Source organism: Channa argus, chromosome 5 (assembly GCF_033026475.1).
Source record: "Channa argus isolate prfri chromosome 5, Channa argus male v1.0, whole genome shotgun sequence".
NCBI classification, from domain to species: domain Eukaryota; kingdom Metazoa; phylum Chordata; class Actinopteri; order Anabantiformes; family Channidae; genus Channa; species Channa argus.
In genome coordinates, this window is record NC_090201.1 from 15,495,205 (window position 1) to 15,521,944 (window position 26,740).

Consider the following 26,740-nt stretch of genomic DNA (forward strand, 5'->3'; position numbering starts at 1 on the left):
AAAGCTGAGGGTTTTGTTCATCAGAAGTTCATTATCTTATCTAATCTGGCAAATTATATTTTACAAAAAAACTGTTTACTAACTTGAATAATGCAAAAATCTCAAAGTGGGTTTTATTCAATAATAATACAGTACTTCTATACAAGTGAAGTATTACATTACACTGTTACCAGTACAAGAACAACAAAGAGTACTTTAAATAAATCATACATCAGAGCTACAGTGTCACAACACAGTTATACTACAATAAAAGCTTGCTTTTATCTAATAACACTAATTAGTGAGACACCTAATAGCATTTGTAAATGCATTTTTGTGCCTATTAGTAAATTACTATACTGTGATGTGGACTTCTACACTAACTGAATAGTGTAATACTGGACCAAAACACTTACAAACACCACAAACACAACAGAATCTGGATTAAACAAAGATATTTTCACTGACTTTATTGTAGTATAAATCAGCAAGCGCAAACTCTTTAAGTGAATTCTGCATATAGGCAATTAACAGATACATATGTACAAAACACACATTCCACTTGACATTCATTCATGTTGACACACAACTCAAGTACGAAAAGCTTGTTCTTTTACAGGACCTCAAGAGACACATACACAGAGACCCTGAAAAAATCCTTCCAGTGAAGAGAAGAAAAAAAAAATTAGTTCTTGAGATTACAACTGTCCATGAAGAATATGATTAAGATGCTTTTGTGTTATATAGTGAATTAGCTACACTGAATATACTGAAGCTAAAATACCGTAGACAAATAAAAAAACATGACATTGTTTGTCTAAATGTTCAAAAGTTCATTGGCACCGTGAAACCATGAAAGGTTGGTACAGATGTAGAAATGTTGACTCATGGTTACCAAAGTGTAGATTTATCCTCACACAGATTTTTTAGAGAAATTTATATTCCAGCAACTAACTTCAGCTGTTCTGACTACAAGACTGTAGAGAAGATCAGTAAAAAGTACTCAGGTGCGTTATTGGGGACATACCTTTTTTCCATATTTACAACCTGTAGATAGAAGTGGCACAGAAGGAAAATGTACAGACTAAAATAGAGTTAAATATATACATAAATGATAAAGGAACTGCCCAAACTCCTGGATGATTTCGTCAAGAATAGGATGCTCTGATTAAAATACAATACTAAACAGCCATTTTGAGAGAGCAGCAACTGCTTTTTCTGTTAATTACAGAAAATGTGATTGTTTGAAATTATTGTCGTTTGGCCTTGTAAGGTCGGGATCGTTTCCTTCGATCGGGCTTCCTCTGTTTGTGCAGTCGGCCGATACTCACACCCTGCCGACGACGCACAGAAATGTTCTGTTCCACAAGGCTTGCTAACATTCCTGCAGAAGATTATGAAAATACCAACAAAACAACAGACTATTAGCATAAAACTAGGTTTTCGTTATAAGGTTCATTTTTTCTTATCTCTAGGTTTTGTCCTGCCAGTGTGAAAAGCACCTTCTGCATTTTTGTGTGGTTTGTAAAGTTTGTAAAAATTGTCGCTCTGTATAACCCCTTTTACGCGTGCTCTGGAATTCTGACCTTCTCCTGACTTTGTCCGGAGGTGGTGCATGTGTAAACGCTAATGTCCGAGTACAATGGCAAAGGTTTTTTTTTATTTATCTTTATTTATCTTTCTTTAAGTTTATTTACTTCAAAGATCAATTTCTTTTGGCTTGTCCCTTTCAAGGATCGCCATAGCGGAATGTGTTCTGCACATTGATTTGGCATGTGCTTTTTGGCTGGATCCCCTTCCTGCTGTAACCTTCCACTTTTGTTATCCGTGCTCGGGACCAGCACCAAGGTGGCCCTAGGTGGATGGGTAGGGCCACACCTGATGGGGTGGGATTAAATCCCGCTGCCTTCTGGATCCCAGGGACTCAATTTATCTATTATCTTACACTCTTAAATTCTCACAGGGAACAGCAAGAGTTACTTTTTGGAGGATGCACATAACAATTATTTTCGTCTGTTTTTGCCAGGAGTTTTCTGTGACTCCACAGTTATGTTCAGGTATTCAATACAAAAATATCCATGAGTGACACAATAATAAAAAGTAGAAAATTGGAAAGCAATGGTGTTCCACCTAACACACAGGATTTTAAACAATTTTTTAAACTTTAAAAAAGTTGAAATATGGAAAATACAAAATAACATAAATAATACATTTAGTATTACTGGTGACGACCTTACCTTCTTGAGCCAGCATTGATATAAAAGTGCAGATGAACTCATCATAATTATGGGTCCTCCTCTGGTCATCAATCTGAACAAGTGGGAAAAAAACCAAAAAACAGAAAGATTCTTACTAAAAGCCAATACAATTTGTGTCACCCTTAGGTCCTTCTTATCTGGAATCTGGAAAAACAAAACTTACTTTGTATTTCTTTCTCTTTTCCACCTCCTCCTTTAGAGACACTTCATAATTGGCAATGTCAGCCTCCACACACTTAAGCAGTGCAAGCAGCTCCTGCAGGAATTAGAATAAGACGAACTGCTTTGGGTGATTGTATACGACTCTCTTAGCACAAGCTAAAACTATGAGAGTACTGTGATACTGTGATACAAGTGAAATTGTGGCACGTTTGTAAGCATACCAATGACACCATAAAATAAGGAACTTTCTGGACTTACTTTTGGTGTGTACCTATCCCCAGGGGGCTTGCTGTCTGCAGACATCTCCAAAGCATTTAGCTTTTCCTTCCTGGGTTTCACTTCTGCCCCGTCCTCTTGTTTCACATCCACAGATGGTCCCTCAACTCTCTCATTCACTCGTTCCTTCTCTGCTGATAGAAGGCTTGCTGGCTCTTTCTCCTTTACCTTCTCTGGAGTAGAGGGCCGCTTTTTGCCATCAGCAGCTAAATCTGCTTTACAGTCATTAAATAAAGTAACAATTTATGAAGATTTGAAAGACTCAGACAATGCATTTTAAAATTAGTGTGGGTACCAAACTGTTTACTTCTGTCTAAAATGTTTCATATTCTCTGACTGTACTCTAAATATGAAGTGATGCACTCAAACTCTGACTTCAGCAGAGGCTGTTAAACTACAGTAATGATCTTGTGTACTGACCAGATGGAGGGCAAGCGTAGATGACACCATCATCCTGCAGGTGTAACAAGGCTACACTGACTGAGGGACCCAGTTCTCTTACAGCACGGTTATGTCTGGAGTCAAGCCTCAGCATCTCATCTTCTCCAAACAGCACACGAGACAAATGGGATGCAACTGGACTAGATGGCCGCGTGGCAGCCTGGGAACGTGCTGGTGATCGCAGCGGGGAATTGAAGGCACTGCCAATTTCAGAGGCTGTGTCGGTACTCTCATTGCTGGGCGTGGGGGAAGGCTGTGAAGCAGATGTGATGCAAATGCCCCCGGTGCGGCCTTCTGTCCTTACTGAAAGAGGTGTATTTAGGGCATCTTTCCTTTGAGCCTCCTTCTTAAGTTTCTCAGCCAAAACACTTAGGGCAATCTGGCTCTCCATTCCAGCCCCAGCCCTTCCTGATCGTGAACGCAGACTTGCCTTCCGCCTAAATCTAAAAGGAAAAAACATTAACACTTATTCAAAAAGGTTTAGCTTCCTCCAGTCATCTCACAACAGGACCAAAACAAAATAATTCTCAAACACATGTTTATTACACCGCTTACCTGTTGGATGTGCCTGCAGCACCAGTGACTTCCTCTTCATCATCCTCATAATCGTCTTCATCATCGGAGTATGAGGGGTGAGGAGGCCCTGACATCCGTGAGCGACCAACTCCAGCAGCTAGATCTTCCTCCTCCTGTCAATCAGAGAATATTCAGGAAACCTCCAAAGGACAGTTTTCTACACTAAACAACATTATTTTATGGCGACTTGAGGCAAACACATAAATTAAAAATGACATGCTTTTTGATTCTTTTTTTGTAACAGATTTTTAAAGAAAAGATCTAGGTCTGTGGTGTGCTGAATGTAGCATGCCAGGAAGAATTCAAGATGGAGAAAGCAAAAAAGACATGTTAAAAAGAGATATACTAATATCAGTTGCCATTTCAAAAATGTCAGATACCAATGCAGATAAAGTTGATTATTTAACAAAGCCCTATGAAGTCTGGTATGTGCTCTAAAGTATTATATATTGTGTAAAAAGCTATAGAACATTGACTAATAATTATAAACAGTAAATATTTAGAAATCTAAACAGAAATCCTAAACATAACTAACAGCTAGATCATTGGGCTATTGTTTAAATCAAACTTCAAACAATTACACATCGCTCTTAAACATCTCTAATAGAGCTCTTACAAGACTACCTTAAATTTAGAGAACAACTTGATGAAATGCAAGTCCTAAACAATAACATGAACTATAACTCGAGCACTTTCTGAGCCAGGATCTGCAATCCCTATCTCTCTCTGTTTATACCTGCATCGGGGACTTAGCATAGTTGTGGTTGTCCAGGAAAGCAGGCAGGCGTTGAAGAATAGGGTTGGGACTCGTGACTTGCTGGGCTCCTCCAGCAGCAGGGACCGGTGGTTTGCCCATGACTTTAGTGTTTCCTGAAGGGCTGCGGGCATCTTTGGATCGGCCTCCTGGCTCATCCACTGAATCTAAATGTGAATTGGTGAATTATTTTCCTTTTTTTAATGACAATCTCCCATACAATTTACAGGATATAAAAAACGACAGTGAGAATATGATTTATAAGTGAAGAACCTGAAGAAGGATGATCAGCTCCCTGGGATGTGACAGGCTCCACATCACTGTCTTTCTTAGTCGATGTTGCGCCATCGTCAGCAGAGCAAGTGTCCTGCTGCTTCTTGTCATGGACAAGCTCTGGTTGGGTAAGACGGATCATCTGAAATCATGACAATATATTTTAAGTGCATAAATTAATTAAATTAAAACTCATCTTTCTTGCTTACATAACTGTACCGTCTAATCAAACTATGCTTCGTGTCAAGTGTCAATGTTCAACTTCACTCATTATTGTACCAGTCAAAAAACTAGGATCTGCCTACAATGAAAGTACTCATCTTTCTCTTCCCCACCTTCTGTAGACCCTCCAGAACTGTCTGTCTATTCTTCTTTAGAATTTCCAGTTTGGATTCATACTTCATTCTGCGGTCAGGAACCACCGCCATCAGGTTGAAGCGGATATCATGGTATGGCTCACTGAAAATAAGCAGAGCAGCAGCATGACCGTGAAGACTTGAGGGTGCGTGTTAAGGTGAAGCACTACAATCTCAGCTAAACAGTTCAGGACTCACCCAGCAGTGGCCAGTCCAATCCTCTCCATAATAACTCGCCGAGCTTTATCAGTCCATTCCTCCTCCTCTCCCCAAGGGCCTAAAATATAGTGTAATATTATGCTTTAAGATAGAATATGCACATCACACATAAACCCTGACCAAAGAAATAATGCATAGAAAAAGAAATTGAAAGCAACTTCATTGTTTAACAGGGATCAAAAGTAGCCATTGGCTTGTAACAGTTAAAAAACATTAAAAATAGCTAACATAAGGTAGCTCAAAATAATAAAAATCACTACCAAAATAAGTTTAAAATAAGAAAGGCCAGGTATTCAGAGTTATCATTTTAAACCTTTGTGTCGCATGTGCAGACAAACTGATTTTTGAGAACATTCTTTCTTCAGTTGCTTAATTTCAGCAAAATGTCGATACAAATCAGTGTGACAAGAAGAGGACATGTATTTCTGTGTCAGTATGAATCTCACCATGGTCAATGGGGTAGGCCTTGAGTCCATCAAGCTCAAAGAGCCGGTCTTTGATGGGCACATAGCTCACAAAGTGAAAGGCTTCCATGGTCCGCACTGCACTGATCCCATTCTGTTTCTCCGGCAGGTGCCTGGGCTCCGGTCTCCATAGAAACACGAAAAGAGAGCATGAGAACCTGATGAATCCACAAAGACTGATATCTACCACAGTATGGTAGACCAATCAAAAATATTTTCATAGAATTACAGATCCATGAAACTTTTTAAAATGAACCACTGACTGGCACCTACCTAGCATGGCTGTTATGTGCTCTGGCAAGCTCTGGGGCATTTCCTATTGCATAACCTTTACTCTGAAAATACATCAAAATTGAAAATTAAACATGAAAGTAAAGAAGGAGGAGGAGGGACAGAGAGAGAGAAAGTTAGAGAAACAAAGTGAGACAGTGACAGGAAAATGACCAAATGGAAAACGTTATATTGGGGGGGGGGGGGGGGGGGGGGGGGGATAACTATATTTTATTGTTGTTAACTCTTATCCAGTTCTTAACTGCACTGATTAACATGCTCAACATTAAATTTACCTGGTGGTCTGTGTAAAGCAAAAACCACTGATTTGTTTAACATTGTGGCTGATAGGTGTAAAATGAGATTCTGACTACTTATGCAGATGTAATTTTTCTCATCTTACTGCAATTGTTCATTTGTTACAGGTAGAGAGAAAAAATAATCTGAGCTTATTCACAGGTCAAAATTATGAATGTGAAGAAAGTGATTAAATTACACACACACACAAAAAAGTGGCAGACATGAGTGAGTGAAAGAAACATTTTACCTCAGGACTAAAGCCTTTTGTGAAAGCCTTCATACGACTAAGAGTAGTGCCAAGCTCAACGCCACTGCAGTTCAGAAGCACACTCAACAATGCGTGGGTGGCACATGAATTTGGTATCAGCTAGATACAAAAACAACAGCATACATATCAAAGAAGTCCAAGTTAGAATAAACAGTTTAGTAACTATTTTGCCCTTCATATTATTGATGATTAGAACTTAAGAAGTACCACTGGATCTCTACTAGTCACACAAATCTCTAAAAATAACCCATGTAATCAATAGTCAGAATGAGAAAAGAAACAACCAGAAAATTATAAAATCTTCTGTTTAATGGTTAGTTATGCAGATTTACATTTTTACTATTAATAAAAAGTCACAAGGGCATCCTTCTGACTTTATGGTCAGCACTAAAATGTATCATTATAGATTACACATTACAGGTCATAACGGTTTATAAGTCCAAAAAACAAACAAACAAACAGATCAGCTATTTCAGAATCTCTGATCAGTAACAAGAGATCAGCCATTACTATAATTACCAGTACTTAAGATCACATAAACACTTACCTGATGGGCAAAGAACATATCATTTACAATGTCCTCATCAATCACTGAAGTCTCATCAACCAAAGTGTTAACTTTCCTCCTGGATCTACGTTCCTCAATCCACTTGAACAGGAAGATGAAGCCATAGACAGGACTAAAAAATACAATTATGTCAAATACCTTTTAAATTAGGTTGCTACAAGCCCTGTAAGCCTTAACACACTGAAAGTCATTTCAATACAAACATGAGCTTGAGCATTAACACTCTGAATTTACACGCAATCTGTCTGATTTGTGACAAGTTCCATACCTTTGACACTTGCTTTGAAGATCATAGATTTCTTCTACTTGGACACCTTTCACACCTATAGAATATATACAAATTTATTTATATTGACAATACACGTAGATGCACCGTCAAACTGGTAACAACTGTAACTTATTTGAGTTTCTCACCAAAATCTTCCACCAGCAGAGTAAATAGTCCTGAAATGTAGAGCATTTATTTTAGCGTTCAACGAACAACATTAAATGAGTCATGTGTATATGTACTTTCAGCTATCGGTACACATCCTCATATTTCGCCCTTCCTTACTCGCTCCATTGCTTTGGACAACACGACGCACGTTTAATGTTGTTTTGCGTTAAAGTTTCCTTCTGAGGTGAATGAGTGAAACTTTTTAAGAAATTAAACTGTTCACCTGGCTTTATGTGGAAGCTAACGTTATTTAGCTATGCTGTCTGTCGAAATTTCTCACCTGGATCACTCTCGAGCTCCAGCCACCCTTTGTTCATTTTTGGATTTGTGTACAGCTGATTGATATTTAAGCCGTCTTCCAGTCCATGTCCAAAAGAGATTTAAGTCTATTTAACGATAACAATGTATCCATTCAATAATAATGGAAAGCTCTAGAGCTCAAAACACAATAGAGAAAATAGGCCGCCTACAAACTACGTCATCAAGATACGACAGTGTTACAAAAAAACAATCCGACCTGCCATTTCCTGTTGCCGGAGCTAAAAGAAAAACAACGAATTAATGAATGAATCGATACATCAGTGGATAATTTGCTACGTCTGTTTTTGTATTTGCATTTAAAGGCAACAATGACTTAAAACAATACCTACATTTTCCAAATAATGGCAATTTATATATATTTAGTTTCACATAACCTTTATTAAATCTATAATAATTTCCCTTAACATTATCATGTTAAGGGAAATTGTAATTGTAAAAATTTGTAAAAATTGGTAGAGTGGCCGCCTACCGACCATAGGGTCGGAGGTTCGCACCCCGCTCTTCCCGACCGCGTGCCGAAATGTCCCTGGGGAAGCCAATATACCCACAACAGCCCACCCTGTTGCGTTAGGAAGGGCATCCGGCGTATAATAAATTTAAAAATAAAAACAACGTGCCAAATCAACACGCGGACTAATGATCAGCTGTGGCAACCCCTAACTCACAGGAGAAGCCGAAATGACAAAAAACAATGTTGCGCATGGAGAGGGATGCAGCTTAATAAGTACCAAATATATAGAAAGAGAGGATATAGTTTACAAAAATAACATTAGTTGCACATTGTGTTTGAGGTAACCCACACACACACAAATACACACCAAATTCTAATAGCCAAATCTGAAAAAACATCAATAACAAGACAATAACAGATAATACAAAACAAATAAATTCAAAACAGATACAAAATGCATAAGCAAACAAAGTATTTTGCTCATAACTGAAGCTTATGAAATCTAAAAGAAAAAAGATATCTACAGTGATACCTATATATCTATAGCTCTCTACAGCTATCTATAGATATCTATAGGTTTTTCAAATTTTAAACAGCACAGAAAAATGATCATGCCTGAACGTAGTTTTTACTTTTTACTTTATCTGTATTAAGTGCTTTCAAATCACTGGATGATTAAAAAAGATCAACATTAGACATTTAATTGATTTAAAATGTTGACGTATTTGATCTTATTTACATTATACATTGTAAAGCAATTAGTGATTTAAAGACATATTCTCAGTAGATGGAGTTAACACTCCCGGCATACCGGAACCTTGTTTGGAAGTAACCTCCACGGGGACGGTATTAACGATTACACTGCAAAAATTAGAAATTAGCAGCGTTTATCAGATAATTTTACGGTGTTATTGTGCGTATGAATTGGTATACAGTTGTGTGTACTAACAGCCAGGTTCACTTAAGAGTACAGCATAGCCGCATCCAAGGTGAGCTTCAACAACAGACTGATGTTTGTGTTTACCAGACGCGCGTTAGCTAGCCAAGTGTTAGCCTGTGTGTCATGTAGATTAGCATTAGCTATGTGAACGTTACACCTACACAAAAAAAGATTGTTATCTTGCTGCGATAACCAACAAAACATTCGGTTCGTTAGGAGAAACTGATTTTCTTTCATCTCTTTTTACAACCAACCACCCTGTGTTTGGTGCTATTGATGGACAATGGCTAACTAACGTGGCTTTGGCTTGTGAAATTGCGTTAATTGATGTGTAATTAACATACATATGTGCTGACTCAGCCGGTGAAACATTAGTATTCCTATGCACTCAATTAGTACCACAATAAATCAGTTATTAACAGCTGTTTAATATTCATGTAACTAACAGTAACAGCATTATCAAAACATTTTGGCTTAAGAGGTAGCTGCATGCTACTTGCTAGCTACCTCCATCCTTGGCAGCTGGGGGAAATCCTTCCATGGGCCACGTCAAATAATAATGTAAACTCACATTTAAACAACAGATTCAGCACTGATAATACTCATAAATTTCACCTATAATCCAACATGACCGCCTTTGAATGTTTGAAAAATAATACATGTAAACGTGCCATATGAGCACAGTTCAAACCAAATAACAGAGGCTTAATTTGGAAGGACCTCAAAAGGATCCGGTGAGCAAACACAATCATATAGTATGTACTTAAATTTCTTATTTCATTTATTAATAACCATTTAACTTAGACGTCACCACATTGTTTGATTTTGTTGTTGGAATTTCCATGCGGTTATTGTTTCAATGTTATCATCTAGAGTCAAAATCATACCTACACATTACTATTAACTCTACAAAAAGCATTTGTTAGTAGATGTTAGTCATACATTGACTTAGCAAACATCTCCACCATTTATCAGTTCACCACATATTGTCCCCTAAATATTCATTCATCATGTTTCGAATATAATAAACTGGCGATTTGTAGGTCATAGATCACTAAAAATACAAACTTGCATATAAAAATATGTAAAGAACAATAAATAGAACAACATTTAAAGATGTAATTTCCTTCTTTTGTAATTGGTGCAATAGATATTGTTTTTGTTTTATAAAATCTATGTCTATATGAATATGCACTGATCCGGTGTGAGACACCATTAACTGACCAAAACTATATTCATGTTATGTGCTTTGTTATTTAAGGACGCGTGACGATGGTCTGTAGGTAATACTTTCAATGCCCTTGTAAGACGCCATGTCTGAAGAGGCAATTTCAGAAAGTGACCTGGAGACCAGCCCTAACAGTGAGGAGGAGTATTTGGAAAATGAGGAAGAGGAGGACAATGACGAAACTGAGGAAGACGAGGATGAAAATGATGGAGATGACGAAGATGATAGCATTGGTGAGTGACAGAATAATTTCTTTCATATACATCTTATTAGTCCAGTCCATTTCCAGTCTTGTCAGAAACATGGGTGCTGTTTAGGTTATTGGTAAATGTAGTTAAATCTCCAGTGCTTAATTTTGATGTAATTTGTGAAGATGTTAATACTGCCGCTTCTCTCTCTCTAGATCGACCTGCCAGTGCCCAGAGCAGGACAGAAACCGCTCAGGATGGCAGGGACTCAACCTCATCTACCTCCGGAGAACATTCCTCTGAGCCTCCGTCTCGGTCCGGATCCCGTCCGTCCTCCAGGAGTCCCTCCAGCCCTGCCTCTCGCTCTCAGCCTCCCAGCCCCGAGAATTCATGCCAGGGCAAGCTACCTTCCAACAAAATCAAGAAACAAAAAAATTCTAAATTAGCCAAATCCCTTAAGTCTTCAAAAGGCTCCAAACCTTCAAAGCCACCCAAGCCTGCACACATGAGGAAAAATATCAGGTACATTTATTTAAAGTTATTTGGTAAATTGTATAATATACTAAAAAAATGATCAGTAACCTGACCATTTTCCCAATGATTACAGAAAGCTGCTGAAAGAGGATCAGCTGGAGGCTGGAACAAAGGCAGCTCAACAAGAAGAAATGGAGAGGCGGAAACGTCTGGAGCAGCAGAGAAAGGACTTTCCTACGCCAGCCGCAGCTCTCCCAGACTCTAAACTAGGTGACTGTTGTGATGTAAGTTTTTTGTAGAAAGTTTTTTGTAGAAATTTCTCATTGCTTTCTCATTTTTAAACAGTGGACCCTGCTTCCCTTTTGGGTGAAGTATCTCACTTTGTACCGGGTCTTTTGAGCAAGCATGATGTGATCTGCCTAGACAGCAGTGGTGACGAAGATGAAAAGGTGGAGCCCAAGTTGCCTGCGCTTGGCATTAGAGATGGTAGGATAGATACATAGATATTTCTGTGCAGCAACAATACTCTAATTTCCAATTGATTACAAACAATATGAGAATTGAACAAGTTCTTATGAAAGGTTTGTTTGACCCAGATATAATTGAGCTCAGTTCCGGTGATGAAGACGCCCTGCAGATAAGCAGTGAGTCTGCTGATGAGGATGTTGATGGCACCACTGGCTCAGAGGAGAGCAGCGGGGCACACATCAATGACTCTTTGAACCTGCCTGATGCCCAGGGTCAAGTCCTGGTTAATATAAATCACCCTGCTGAGGAAAAAGACATTTATCTGGCTCCACAGTTGGCCAGGGCTGTCAAGCCTCACCAGGTACGCCAATCATGTAGTTTTCTGTCGAAATTACAAAACATAAATGAGCAGTCTACAGATCAGCTAATTTTCTCTCAAACCTTCTCTTCCTCTCTAAGATTGGGGGAATCCGGTTTCTCTATGATAACCTCATTGAGTCTCTGGAGCGGTATAAGACCAGTAGTGGCTTTGGCTGCATCCTTGCTCATAGCATGGGGCTGGGCAAGACACTGCAGGTGATCTCCTTCATTGACATCCTGCTGAAGAATACTGAGGCCCACACTGTACTGGCCATTGTTCCTGTGAGTAAAATTGTGATTGTAGATGATATAACAGTCATAGGATTGTATATTTGTCTTTTGGGATTAATACCAAAACCCATTGGGCTAAATTATTATAAACCATAAGATCAATAAGCCTTGATGTTATCTTGTGAACCGTACAACACCATCTTTAAAACGTAAAATGTATGGTTACTCTACATCAGAGTCGATGAAGTGCAAAAAGTCTTTAGCATCTAAGGATGGAAACGAGCAATCCTTTGTGCAGTGCTGTGTTTTCTGCACAGCCCTGCTCTTAGTTATTTCTCATTGCTCGGGTATGTTCAGCTAGCAGCATTTAGCCAACTAAACTATATAAACATCATTAAATTAATAAAAGTAACCATTAGCCAGCTGATTGTTCTAAATGCGTTCATAAATTCAAGCTGAAATCACAACAAGAACACAATTCCCCATTGCAGTTTTAGAGTACAGGAAGTTATTGATTTCTGGGCTGCAGAAAAGCTACTACGCAATAAAAATAAATTAAATGAAAGAGTGAAGGCCAGCATAGTGTACTTATACTTACTTAACATCTGTTCAAGTTGGACCTTTTAATTCTTACATTAAGCTGGATTGTTTGCGTACTATTTCATTACATTTTATTTGTTATATTTTAAGTAAAATCTGTGACACTGTACAGATTGCTCTGATCTGAGCTCATATAGTCAGATACAATGTATAAATGCACCCATTTAAAGATTTATCAACTTTTTTGTTAAAGTTGCAGTTACAATTAACCTATTCACTCTCCCCTTTAGGGTTGCTGTTGCAGTTAGCTACTGAAGAATGTTAATTTATATATAGTGCACATGAGAAAATGTTGAGCTAAACGATAAACAACTACCAGTAAGAGTACCTTTTAAAATACCAGATCAATGAGCAGTAACAGTAAGAGTAGTAATTCAGTTAAAATCGTAAAGACAATAATCACTTATAACCTCCCACGTCTTTTTTTTTCTTGTATAGGTGAACACACTTCAGAATTGGCTGACTGAGTTTAACCTGTGGCTCCCACCGCAAGAAGCCCTGTCTCCTGAAACTGATCCTGCACTTGTCACTGGACGCACATTCAGAGTTCACATTCTTAATGATGAGCACAAGTATGTAACATGTTACAATTATTATTTTTTTGGTAAACATCTGACCTGGTATTCATGCTGACCATGTCCCCTGTAGAACGACGCTGGCAAGGGCCAAGGTTGTGGAGGACTGGTCCAGGGATGGAGGCGTATTGCTCATGGGTTATGAGATGTACCGCCTGCTTTCTATGAAGAAGAGCTTTGTTATGGGCAAAAAGAGGAAATCAAAGAAGCCTGCAGGCCCAATCATCATTGACCTGGATGAAGAGGATAGACAGCAGGAACTCATGAAAGGTTAGTGATAGTAGTTTAATGCAGTAGCCAAGTAGTCTTGTGAAGTTGTTTTTTGTGCTATAAAAATTAAATGCAAACTAAAATGAATTGCATAATTTATGTTTATAAATTCAAACGCTCCATCTTCATATGATACTTTGTCATTTTAGGTATTGAAAAGGCTATTGCACGTCCTGGCCCAGATGTGGTGATCTGTGATGAGGGCCATCGCATTAAGAACTACCATGCCAGCACATCCCAGGCCCTAAAGAACATTCGCTCCCGCCGCCGAGTAGTTTTGACAGGTTACCCTTTGCAGAACAACCTTATTGAGTACTGGTGCATGGTGGACTTTGTTAGGCCTGACTTCTTAGGCACACGTCAGGAGTTCAGCAACATGTTTGAGCGGCCCATTCTGAACGGGCAGTGTGTGGACAGCACACCTCAAGATGTCCGCCTCATGCGCTACCGTAGCCATGTACTGCACAGCCTGCTGGAGGGTTTTGTCCAGAGGTAAGCAGGAATCCACAAATTAAAAAAAGGCATACAAGGCTGGACAACACCTAACATGTTTTTGTGGCGCATTTATGGTTTACAGACGAGGTCATGATGTGCTGCGGGACCAGCTTCCCTCCAAGGAAGAGCATGTCATCTTAGTGCGGCTCTCTCCTATTCAGAGGGCACTGTATACAGAGTTTATGAATCGCTTCCGCGAAGCAGGGAATAGTGGCTGGCTTGGTCTGAACCCACTCAAAGCCTTCTGTGTATGTTGTAAGGTGAGACCACATACCTTTATGTTTGACCCCATGTGCTGGATCCACACATTCAAAATAGCCAGCCTAACCAGATATGAGAAGTAATCACATTATTTTGATGTGTAAATTTTAATTTTGGTGTAATTCTTTGAGATGGTAAGCCTTTTTTTCCCTCTCTCTCGAGATCTGGAATCACCCAGATGTCCTATATGAAGCCCTGCAGAAGGAGAATCAGGCCAACGAGCAGGACCTGGACCTTGATGACATCACTTCTGCCAGTAACCCTCGCTGCCCTGCACCTGGTGCTGGCCTCAGAGCCAAAGTAGCTGACTCCAGCAACAGCAAAGCTAACAGCACTCTTCCACCACTCAATCCTTCCCAGGACAAAGCCAATCAAGTTATTACGTATGAATGGGTATGTCATTGTAAATGACAGACCCCAACAGGGGGCACTAATAAACAAAATCATTGTGCAGTTTGTTGTGTTAGATTTGATATTTAATTGATGAAATTGACATAATTGACAGCTCTATACACATTAATCTACATTGACAATATAAAAATGTACTTTTTACAATCTTTTGATTGATTTATTGAGTTAAATGAAAATCAATCCATGAAATCTCTTATTTTACAAAAGTATTGAGACCATTTTGCTGTGGTACTGGTCGTCTTTCTAGAGTGCATTGAATTAAGAGGTGCTTCAAATGATGCATTCCAGTACAACAACACCACCTACTATGACCTCAGTCATAAACCGATAGTGATTTTCACCTTTCTGGCAGTTTCAGCTTGAAACTTATAAATTATAACCTCGTAAAAGTAGAATTCATGCATTAAATTGTCAGTGAGTGTATGGGTTTGTTGATTCTTTTTGAGGGGTACAGGTCTATTTAAATTAAAATACCTTGACATTTAAGAGCATTTTGTATTTGTTGCAGGCTAAAGAAATAATGTCAAACTACCAAACAGGAGTCTTGGAGAACTCTGCTAAAATGGTCCTACTCTTCCATTTGATTGATGAGAGTGTGAGAAGAGGAGACAAGATTTTGGTCTTTAGGTAAGTGTTCTGTCCAGTGTATGTGGCATTAAACACCAATCCACCATTAAGCAGCTTAGAGGAGAAGCAAACTGATTTTCCACTTCAGCTAATTAATCAGACTTTGGAGCTTCCAGAGCTTTTTACTTTTGGACATTTATAGTTTAATGCCCTAAAATCTTCCTTTTTTCTTTCTTTTTTTGTTGCATCTTTTCCTGGTTAATTGTATAAATAATTTCTACACTAAGTACACAAAGCAATGCTGCATCTATTAAACACATACATTTGATTGACTGTTTCTCAGTTTCAGTAAACCAATTTTCCTGGGAGTCATCAATCAGTTTTATATTATTTCACACCAGAGGACACTCTTCTTATACCTTTTTTTTTTTCCTGTGTACCTACTAGTCAAAGCTTGTCCACCCTGACTGTTATCGAGGACTTCTTATCAAAGAGACCCATGCCTACAAGCCTCACCACCTCGGACACCCAGAGCCACAACTGGGTTCGGAACCTCAATTACTACAGTGAGTCAGTCAATCTGTGCTTTCCTCCCAAATCAGCAACTCTGCAGAAATTGTGATTCTCCAGTTGAATCATTCGTCTTTGCTGTTTTCACTGTGCTCTGGACATAAAAATGTCTAGGAGACATTTAAATCTATAATTTCACAAACATTTTTGATATATATGATTATTTATTTTTAAGTTTTATCACTGCAGTTCATAATTAAAAACTCCCAGCATTGTCCTACTCTAGTTATTCACTAAAAAGTTTTGCCACACACTATTTTCTGCATTGAGATGTTTTGGTGTGAATAGATGATGCACTTTTATGTCTATCTACAGGACTGGATGGGAGTACATCTGCATCAGAAAGAGAGCGACTTATCAATCAGTTTAATGACACAGAGAACAAAACAACATTGGTCTTCTTACTCTCCACCAGGTACATTTCTCTGCCCTCCATCCACTGTGAATTTCTCTGACTTTGTCCAAACCCTGATAAGTGTCAGTACTTTTCTGTGTTCCTTTCAGAGCTGGCTGCTTAGGTGTAAATTTAATAGGGGCCAATCGTGTTGTTGTGTTTGATGCGTCCTGGAACCCATGTCATGATGCCCAAGCAGTGTGTAGGGTGTACCGGTATGGTCAAAAGAAACCCTGCTATATTTACCGCCTTGTTTGTGATTACACCTTGGAGAAGAAAATCTATGACAGACAGGTCTCAAAACAGGGCATGTCCGGTAAGAGATTTTTACATGTGAACTAGAACCATTAGTACAGTGACTCTGAATGAGGTCTTATTTTACTAATTACTGCCTGAATTTATCCAGTCTTAAAATTTTGTGTTTTGGTGTGTTTAAAGACCGTGTGGTTGATGACCTTAATCCAGTCCTGAACTTTACTCGGAAGGAAGTGGAGTCTCTCCTGCACTTTGTAGAGGAGGAGTATGACTCTGATAAAATATCTCTGGAATCCCGGGAAAACTTTGAGGGAGTGATATACCAGGCCTGTCAGCTTTACCCACATCTCATCACCAAGGTACAGCTGCATGATAAGTCTTATGTGTCTAGACTCTGTGTCTTCTGGTATGAAAAACACAAGCAAATGCCACGAAGCTGTTCTACTACATAAAATGGCAAATTTCATCAAATGGGTTCCTTATTTTTTTATTTATTTTTTTGTACATTTTACAGTTAAGGGGAAAAACTGTAAAAGTTTGAAATACACCCCTAATTCCATAAAATGTAATTAAAAACACAATGCAATGATTTGCAAATCTCATCAACCCATATTTCATTCACAACAGAACATAAACAACATATCAGATGTTGAAACTGAGAAATTTTACCATTCCATCGGAAATATTAGCTCATTTTGAATTTGATGGCAGCAACACATCTCAGAAAAGCTGGAACAGGGGCAACAAAAGGCTTGAAAAGTAATTGCTGCAAATCAAAAACAATTGGAGGAGCATTTGACAACTAATTAGTTTAATTGGCAACAGGTCAGTAAAATGAGCGGGTATAAAAGGAGCATTTCAGAGAGGCAAGGCCATGGGCAGAGGTTCACCAATCTGTGACAAACTGTCCACAAAAATTGTGGAACAATTTCAGAAAAATGTTCCTTGATGTAAAATTGGAAAGACGATCCCACCAAAACTGGCCTGTCTGCAGTCCAGACCCTTAACCAATAGAAAACATTTGGTGCACCCTAAAACAAAAAATCCAGCAACAAAGGCCGAGGACTGTTGAGCAGCTAGAATCATGCACCAGACGAGAAGGGGACAACATTCCTCTCCTAAACTCCAGCAACTGGTCTCCTCACTTCCAAGATATTTAAAGACAGTTGTTAAAATAAGAGGGGATGTTACACAATAGTAAACATCACAACATATCTAACAACTTTTTTGAGATGTGTTCCTGCCATCAAATTCAAAATGAGCCAATATATTCCATGAAATGGTAAAATGTCTCAGTTTTAACATCTGATGTTGTTTATGTTCTATTGTGAATAAAATATGGGTTGATGAGATATGTAAATCATTGCATTCTGTTTTTATTTAGGTTTTACACATCTTCCCAAATTATTTGGAATTGGGGTTGTAACAGAGAATTTGGATGTGATGTGATCTGCGTGTGAAGTCACGCAGAAATTCTGTTACAGTTGCATTTCTCTACCTTACTAGAATTGTGTCAGTGAAGGGCTTAAGTCTGTCTGTGGTTAAATATAGGGGCAGGAGGACGTTAGTATGAAAACGGTACTAATCCTATGTAGACATTGAGTTTAATTTGGTGTGTCAGAGTGGGACCTCAGTTTATCTGTAATTGAGTTTCCTTTATTCTATATGTTTCACTAGCCACCTTTTCATCACGAGTCTCTGCTGGTGGACAGGAAGGAGTCGAAATTAACCAAGGCAGAGAAAAGAGCCGCCAAGAAGAGCTATGAGGATGAGAAACGAGCCTCTGTGCCCTACTCTCGGCCATCGTATGCCCCCTATTATCCAACCAGTGATCAAATGCTCACAAACATACCAGCATTTAACCAGCGTGGCTGGTGAGTTCAGGCGGCATCTTTTACCTTGCATTCACTTCATTAAATTTTATGGATAGTGACAACAATTTCAGTTCTCTTCTTAATTACTGTAGATCATATCTTTCACTACAATCAGCTATAATCCAACATCATTAAAATGTATATATAATTGCAATTGGGTTCCCTTTTTCTTTATATATTATATATTTGTGTACATCAAATGTATGTGTAACTCTAGGATTATCTATTTGCCTGCAGAGGAAATTGGAGTCAAGTGGTTTAACCAGTAGAATGAAAATCAGGTGTGAACCTGGGAGACCCTGCTTTTTTTAAGAAATGAAATCTTTTTCTGCCTGTGATTTTACATCTTTTCTTTATGTTTGGGTTTATGTATTGAGAATGGTGAATTTGACGTTTTGAAGAGGGAGTAATCCATAGTATAGGAAATCTACAAAAAATCTTGAAAATTAAAGAAGAGAAATCTGGCTCCTCCATATCAAACTCTGTAGAAAATGTAGACGTTTGTAATGCCATGAACAAATGAGACCTTTGACGACCTCACAGGCTGGAAAGGGTTACAATAAAAACTTGAACTCTATAGTCTGACTGTAAGGCAGATCATGTACAAGTGGATAAGATTTAACAATGTTGTTAGCCTCCCCAGAAGTGGTCGAAGAAAAAAATTTACATCAAGAACAAGGTATGGAATAGTCCATGAGGTCACAAGGAACCCTGGGGCAATGTCTAGCAAACTAAAAGTTTCTCTTTTAGTGCTTAATTTCAATGTTCATGAGTCCAATATTCTAGAACATTGAATATCAATGGTGCATGGCAGAGTTGCAAGGAGGAAGCCATTGCTCTTGTAAAAACACATTGGTGACCATCTGTAATTAACCTTTGGACTATTTGAATAAACCAGAAAGCTACTGAAAGAATGTTTTGTGGATGATGACAACAAAGTAAAAATCTTGTAACTTAAATATTAGGTGTTATGCTCTGCAATACCAAATCACTCTATTCCATTTATCTAGTTTTAAGACTTCTGTGAAAATCTAATGTTTATCTCATGACATTATTTTAATTATTTCTAGGCGTCCCATGGTACGCCCGGACGACAAACCTGTGGCAAGTGTAAGGCCCATCCAGTCGACTCCAATCCCCATGATGCCTCGCCAAGTCGGCATGGGCATGGCTGGCTCCAGCTCTGCCGGTAGCCTGCCTGTCAACTTCCTGCAGAAGGCTGGAGTCTATGTGCAGAGGATTGTTACCACAACTGGTAATGTGTAATAATTTTAAATATTAAAATCACTGAACATACCAACCAACCGAAAAGGCATTATATATTTTTTTCTTTCAAACATTAGATTTTATTTCTGCAAAAAAAAAAAAAAAATTATAACTTGTTAAATGACATCTGTCTGAATATACAGATATAGTCATCCCTGGTGCTAACAGCTCAACAGATGTTCAAGCTCGAATTAGTGCAGGAGAGAGTGTCCATGTTATCCGAGGATCAAAAGGTAGTTGCAATAACACAATTAATCCCTGCATACAGAATTTTTCAGTAAACGTATTTAATCACTTAATGTTTTCTTTCTATCTCAGGTACCTACATCAGGACAAATGATGGCAGAATTTTTGCAATTCGATCTGGAAAGATCAGTAGGCCTGCAGGCGCGGGCTCTACTGCTGCGAGAGGTATGAAATCATATTTGTGTACCTGGTTTTGCACCACAACTGATTAAAATTGGGTTGGTTCCACTCTTGAAGCCATCAGTCAAGATATGTAAATAATTTCTGCAAGGCAGATTTTGAGAATTCCCATTTTTATCTGGTTCCTATAAGTCTATTAATTTATGTAGGTGCACTACTAAATGCGGAGTACCTTTTGTGATGTTTTAGAGGAGAATGCACCATAAGGAACCATTGCTTATCATTTGTAGAATAATTCATGTTTAAAGATCTAGTTTCTAATAATGTATACTGTTTAAGCATAAATTATTCAGAGGAGTACAATGCATATTTCTTTGAATTTTTCTCTACTTTCCACAGACTCACACGGTTCCCTGGTCCATCAAGTCAGTAATGGCTGTGCCTCTCCTGTGGACCAACAGCAGCGTTCTCCCAATGGGGAGCAGCGACCTTCCTCTCCTTTAAGTTCAGAGATTATGAGAGAACTCAGCCAGTACACATCCACAGGGGATGCAGGTACTAATGTGGGGAATGATTTGTCGTCATCCCGAGATGGATCAGGTATACCAGCAGGGGATGGAGGCAGTTCATGGAACAGTCAGACTAGTGATCTTACTAGGCAGCTCAGTGATGACCTCCTGAGTTCTCAATTAGAGATGCGTGGCGTCAAACGTAAGAGTACTGAAAGCCAGGGCAACTCACAGATAGGAGGCAAACACACTTCTGCCTCAACACGTTTCCCTGGACTGTCCATGGCCTCCAGTGGGCTCAATTTTCCTCCTGTGGGTCTCAACTCTCCCCCCCTACTGGGAAACTTAGGGCACATGAGTCACCCACTTCTGATGGGTGCCAGTGGTGGATCATCATTCCTCCAAACACCAGGACAAACGCTGGCTGACCTACAGACCATGTTCCCCTCTGCAGCCTCAGACCTACTGAGACAGTCTGCCACAGGGAATGGACACCTTCCCTCTCCTTCCTCGTCCTCTCTGTCCAATGTTTTCTCTTCTGCTTCCTCCACCATTCCTATGTCATCTACACCCTCGGCAGCAACCTCTGCCCCACTGGCATCAGGTTCTCTGCCTCCATACTTAATGAACCCCAATGTGGCTAGTCTACTTTCATCAGGCTTCCCTCTCAACTACAGCCAATCGCTGCTCTCTGAGCCCAGGATGTTCCCCACCCCACTCCTCTCTGGGGCAGGGGGGTTCCCTGCACCCAATTCTAGCTCTGTTACATCAAGCTTCCTCTCTCATTACGATCCCACCTCCACCCTGTTGGGGGCAGCTCTGACCCAACCCGACAGACATCAGAGTGCAGAGAACGGCAGCAGTAGTTCTGATGACGATGATGTTATAGAGGTGACAGGACAGTAGAGACTCATGAAGTCTGCAGCTTAACACACAATCCTGTTACTTACGCATAACATAAAGTACATTATGGATGGGAATTATGGCGCATTTACATTTAGATGATTTACATTACAAATTAAACCATTTCTGGTTTATGCTAAAACTGATAATTGGTGGTGAGATATATTTTTAAATTATGAATGAATGAGCACATCAGATGTAAATCAAGAGCAAAACAGTCAAACTCAATGACATAAAAAAACAAGATAAAACGTAATATTAATGCTAAACTCATTCATTGAATTTGGCACTAGCTGTAATGAAGTTAAAAGTGGTCTGGTCTTTTTGTGAAAAAAAGTTAATATAAATCACTCAATCATCAAGGAAATTTAATTCCCATTCCTAATGGTCTCATTAATCAACACATGCACACACCTGGACTCTCACCTGCTAATGAGAGAATCAACTTGTACCTTACTGACTTTACAAAGTCAAAGTAACAAATCCTAATGCTGAATATCACAGTCTTGTTCAGCTGGAGCATCAAGAATGGTGGGAACAGATGCATGTCATACAGGGACCAGCTGAATTTTACAGGGGCTTTGTAAGCACAGCCTCTCCTGCTATATGTGCAGGCAACAACTCGTCCTGCAGTGAATTCCATTTCCTGCGATTTCAGATGGAATTACAAAATTAAATTGCTTCATGTTGGATTTTCTCATTATATATTGCTATGAAACAGCTGAGTACCTTAACACTCAGTTTGTTATTCCATGTGGCATTCCACAGCAGAGTTTCTTTTTCTAGTGAATAAAACTGGGATGTTACATACTACATTAATACATCACAAGTAAATATTTTTGAACCTCCACTTAGCAATATATTTAGAGAAAATCCTTCAAGGGTTAATACAGTACCTTTAACACCAGATATTTTAGGCTTTCAGAGCATATTTTAGGCTTTAGCCATTTGATAGACATTGTAGCATCCCCTGTTAAAAGTATATTATGTGCGATACTATAACTGAACATGTTGATACTTTGTAAATAGCAGTCATTATCATTGTTTATATTAGAAGTCAGTTCTGTGCAGTGTGTAGATTTTGGTCATAGGGAGATAGTTTATAACTACAGTGACTATCATGATGATAAACACACTCTTGCATTGATGCTGGGAAAACAGATTTAGGTTCAACTTGTTCTTATTCTTTTTTCTTAAAACTAAAATGAATGTACTTTCATGTTAGCCTTTGATAACACATGGGCTCAGACGTGGATTTGGACTGTGTTCTTTGATTTAAGCCTTAAATAACACAAAGGGGTCTTTAGTGTTAGCATTTATCATAGTACATCCTTTTTACAAGTCTGCTGGAAGATTGGCCAAGCATTTAGAAAAAAAAGAACAGATTCAGCATAATGACCAAAATCACCAAGTAAGAAAGTCAAAAGCAGCGAAAACCAAGATAAAATGCCAGCTCATTTGTCACACCAAGTGTCACCACCATCTGTTGATACATCATCTCTTGAGTCAGCCAACATGCTACGTGTAGTTTAGCATGTATATGATCTTAATTTTCTTATGAATAATTTTTCAGAAAGTCCAAAATATATGTTTTTATATGACCTAATCTATAGAAACCATTACATTGTGCACCATGTGTATGACATCTTATATAATGTAACCACCAACAGTTAAATTTGATATATTACATTTCATTACAACCAATGGTGACTTTGGCAGAACCAGGTCAGGTAGTGTGGTGGCCTTACCAAATTGACAGTGCCATTATCTGGTAGCTTTTCACCTAAATGCAGTGCAGTGTAAGTAGCTTCTATCAGTAGTCCCAGTCAGTGTAGAGTCGCAGTTCTTTAGGGAGTGTTGATCTTTGCTGTTCTCTGTTGCCTTGTGTTCCTATGTTGTGATTACATCCCAAGGTATTTAGATTTAGGAAAGCCTCTTTCCTCCATTGGTTGAATAGTCCAGATGCCTTCATTACTGGCCTTTAGAAAACACTGGATAACCTGAGACAGCAGAACATTACCTATGACTTTTTGTAGAGTCATTTTCTTGTGAGGCCCCTTAACCCTCTCAGAGTACTGTTCACTTACTGTGTTATTTTCTACCAGCTCTTTGTTTGTCATTGTGGGTGCTCCATTCTATCATGAACATGTTTCTTCACTATGTCTTGGAAACTTGTGATTTGGTTTGTTTCTGATTTGAAGATAGAGGTGGCACTTTGAAAAAGGATTATAGCTGCTTATGAACCATAAAAGGTACATAATACTGACCCCATGTCCATAGTCTCAGTCCTCTCCGTCTGTTGGAAATACTTTTGAATCATGGGAATCATTAGTTTATTAAAAAAAAAAAAAAAACAAAAAAAAAACAAATCTACCATTTCTTTTTAATTATATGCATTTTTGTTTCTTGGGAATGTTTTGTTTAAAAAAGGCATAACTTTTTATTGTTGTTCTCACCTGGCAGTTGTTTCACTTATTTCAGTGTAAGTATCTTAATTTTATTTATTTATGATGGAAAACATTGTTTTTGTAATTACATTTTTTAACTTTTTGTTCACTTTTACCCATTGATGGCTGATCCAGTAAGAATTTCGTAAATGCAGCCTACGTCAAAGCAGAATATGACTGTGCTATCAATGTTATTTTAACAATAAAACACTCCTCAATTGTAGTGTGAATCAGTTACAAATGCTTTTCATTTAGGACTTTAGTAAATTGTTTTTATTTAAATGCGTATAAATCAGTAATGAAAGGCAGTATCAAATAGTCAAACAGCAGTACAGTAGGTGACCTAGTATAAAAATTCAACATGAATGAATGGTTTGAGAAATACTGAGGCCATTGATTCAAAACCATGGATTTTTGATCTGTAGATGTTCGTAATATTACCCAATTTGTGATCTCAGTAGCGAATATTAAAATCAACAGAGTTGATGCTAATTGGAAAGACATTCCTTTTCTTGACAAACTAAATCTAGCATGGCTAAAATATCCGAGACAAGAAAGCCAAACATTCAATTCAAATTCCTCTAAAGAATACAGACATAATTTCAGTGTCCTCAATGGTAGCTACCGTCTCATGTACATTATGTAAAAAAGCCAATGACAGACATGTATGCCGTTATCCAAATTTGGCACTGCAGCTTCTCGGAATGGCAAATCAGTCAAGGGGATACAAAAATAAGCTACTTTTACACTGAGTGCATGTACCTGAAATAAAGTGGGATCTTTAAAGCAAACCTCGTTAAAGCACTCAGTGACAGTCCTGTTCAAATGTTGTGTCCTCTGTCAGGATTGCAACCGTTTCTTAGCCATGTAAGCACTGGTTACTTGGTTCATTATGACTAGGGCACTAAGAGCAGGGCCGACCGCTGCTATATACCAGGTGTATTCCCCGACAGAAGCGGTGAACCAGGCAGAGCAGAGGCCGAGCAGCAGGCTAACACTGCTGAGCAGATAAGTGACGAGTCCAGATGCTGCATGGTAGCGTTTGAGTTTGGCCAGCGACCAGCCTTTAGCCAGAGAGTGGTAGATGAGGGGCACAGCTGCCAGAGACTGCAGACCAAGCACACACAATGTGAGTAGGCCCAGCAGACCGTGCCACGAGGTGAAGTGGGGTTTATCATTCAGGAATTTGTTGTAAGAGATGGCTGACAGGCCCAAGACTGCACAGGACACACCGAAGCACTGCAGGATCAAGTGAACACGACCTTTGGTCTTGTGTGGAAACCTTTTGATGAGGGAGCCATGGGGGGAGAAGATGAGTATGGCTTCTGTCATGAAGAAGGAGAACTGAAGAGGAAGAAATTAAATAGGCCACCTTATAATTATTTTCATTAGTCTGTTCAGGAAAGCGCATTAACATTGTCAAAGGCACAAATTAGATTTAAATTTCATATTTTGTATATGTTTGTGTGCATATCTCATTTTTCACATGAGAGCATTGAATTCTTAATTTTTTTACCCATTTCTAAACAATTAAATGAGACATTTTCTGAGGAGAAAACGTAAAGATTTTCATAGAACTAATTTAATATGGTTACAAATTAGACATTTTATTTTGAAACTCACAGCCAGTGTCATGAAAAAAGGGTGCCAGGAAAACAAACCTGAAATAAACCAACCAGAGGAAATCAAGTAAGCAACTTTATCTGAACAAAACTGTATTATTCAATAAGCCAATAACAGGGAAAACTCACTTGAACCCGGTCGAGAGATAAGAGCGATGGATATAGTGAAGACAATGCAGATAAAGTGGGCCAGCGTTGCGGAAGCAGTTCTGCCATACCCGTAGATCCTGGGCTCAGACTCAGACTCTTTGTTGTGAATCATGCTGGACTCTGTCAACTAAAGTGGCCTAATTTATAGTAATATGTTCAGCCCCAACGGAGGCCGAACAATTGGTGGATAACAAAAACCAGCCCGTTACCTCCGGCTTTTGTCCTGCTTCATTTAAATACACAGAAGACAGAATGTGTTCGACAAACCTTGAACAGCAGGTCAATGTCACATAACTGTTTATGAAATCAGGATTAAATCTGGTTCAAAAGTCTAACATGCTCTAACGTTCATATGTAGAACAGTCCGCCAGGCGGAAAAGGGATTTCCGGTTGTATTTTTCAGAATAAAGCGCCGTTTTACACTTCCTAAATAAAGCCACGGTGAAAGTGGTTCGAAAAGATGTTTGACGACCATCGCCCGTAGTGGGGTCAAAAGTCTAATTAATCAAAAATAATGATAAATACCTTTGTTTCATCTGTGACAAATAAAAAAAGATTTGAGTCTGTGTTGTTTTACAAAAAGATGAGGATCAGCGGCAACCTGAGCAATTACTCTCTTTAATTGTGAAATGTAAATAAAAAAGTAACATAGCAAATACTATAAGATTCTAATATGTGCACATTAGTGAAAATTGTCTTTACATGGGACGCATTACCCTCTGTGTCTATGCATACAAAAGTTTATTCTGACACCAGAATGCCAGGAAGTCTTCTTTGACCCAACACACTGGTACCAACGTGGACAATATCATAAACAAGAGACATTAATATTAATATTCACACATTTTACAAACGATTGGGACAAAAACTGCATACAGGATGTTTTGTTATATACTTTTCAGGGTGCACTTTAGGTTCTAGTGCATGTATTTCGTTTGGATTCC

The 26,740-nt window shown here is 38.7% G+C and overlaps 3 protein-coding genes across 4 annotated transcripts; 1 reads left to right on the plus strand and 2 right to left on the minus strand.

Moving 5' to 3' along the window:
- Nucleotides 1–88: 88 nt before the first annotated feature.
- bap1 (BRCA1 associated deubiquitinase 1) lies at nucleotides 89–8,092 on the minus strand. Of its 2 annotated transcripts, none has more exons than XM_067503330.1 (17): nucleotides 7,881–8,092; nucleotides 7,579–7,608; nucleotides 7,433–7,487; nucleotides 7,144–7,276; nucleotides 6,576–6,695; nucleotides 6,032–6,093; nucleotides 5,741–5,883; nucleotides 5,274–5,352; nucleotides 5,055–5,178; nucleotides 4,720–4,861; nucleotides 4,429–4,613; nucleotides 3,672–3,805; nucleotides 3,096–3,559; nucleotides 2,658–2,890; nucleotides 2,401–2,493; nucleotides 2,217–2,289; nucleotides 89–1,363 (listed from the first exon to the last, which is right to left on the minus strand). In XM_067503330.1, the coding sequence occupies exons 1-17, from the start codon at nucleotides 7,915–7,917 to the stop codon at nucleotides 1,230–1,232; spliced, it is 2,241 nt and encodes a 746-aa protein (XP_067359431.1). In that variant the 5' UTR covers nucleotides 7,918–8,092; the 3' UTR covers nucleotides 89–1,229. The 2 variants fall into 2 exon arrangements, with proteins under 2 accessions (XP_067359431.1, XP_067359432.1); XM_067503331.1 differs by having other exon boundaries at nucleotides 2,658–2,887; nucleotides 7,881–8,091.
- Nucleotides 8,093–9,195: 1,103 nt separating this feature from the next.
- rad54l2 (RAD54 like 2) lies at nucleotides 9,196–23,942 on the plus strand. The gene is made up of 22 exons (XM_067504132.1): nucleotides 9,196–9,361; nucleotides 10,574–10,773; nucleotides 10,944–11,250; nucleotides 11,336–11,472; nucleotides 11,548–11,688; nucleotides 11,799–12,031; nucleotides 12,130–12,312; nucleotides 13,300–13,433; nucleotides 13,510–13,706; nucleotides 13,856–14,198; nucleotides 14,284–14,461; nucleotides 14,625–14,855; nucleotides 15,382–15,500; nucleotides 15,888–16,006; nucleotides 16,326–16,425; nucleotides 16,515–16,720; nucleotides 16,843–17,018; nucleotides 18,337–18,533; nucleotides 19,604–19,788; nucleotides 19,943–20,032; nucleotides 20,118–20,210; nucleotides 20,565–23,942. Exons 2-22 carry the CDS (start codon nucleotides 10,626–10,628, stop codon nucleotides 21,578–21,580), a joined length of 4,533 nt encoding a protein of 1,510 aa, XP_067360233.1. The 5' UTR covers nucleotides 9,196–9,361; nucleotides 10,574–10,625; the 3' UTR covers nucleotides 21,581–23,942.
- A 326-nt stretch (nucleotides 23,943–24,268) lies between these two features.
- cyb561d2 (cytochrome b561 family, member D2) lies at nucleotides 24,269–26,634 on the minus strand. The gene is made up of 3 exons (XM_067504135.1): nucleotides 25,776–26,634; nucleotides 25,648–25,685; nucleotides 24,269–25,368 (listed from the first exon to the last, which is right to left on the minus strand). Exons 1-3 carry the CDS (start codon nucleotides 25,906–25,908, stop codon nucleotides 24,865–24,867), a joined length of 675 nt encoding a protein of 224 aa, XP_067360236.1. The 5' UTR covers nucleotides 25,909–26,634; the 3' UTR covers nucleotides 24,269–24,864.
- Between the last annotated feature and the right edge of the window lie 106 nt (nucleotides 26,635–26,740).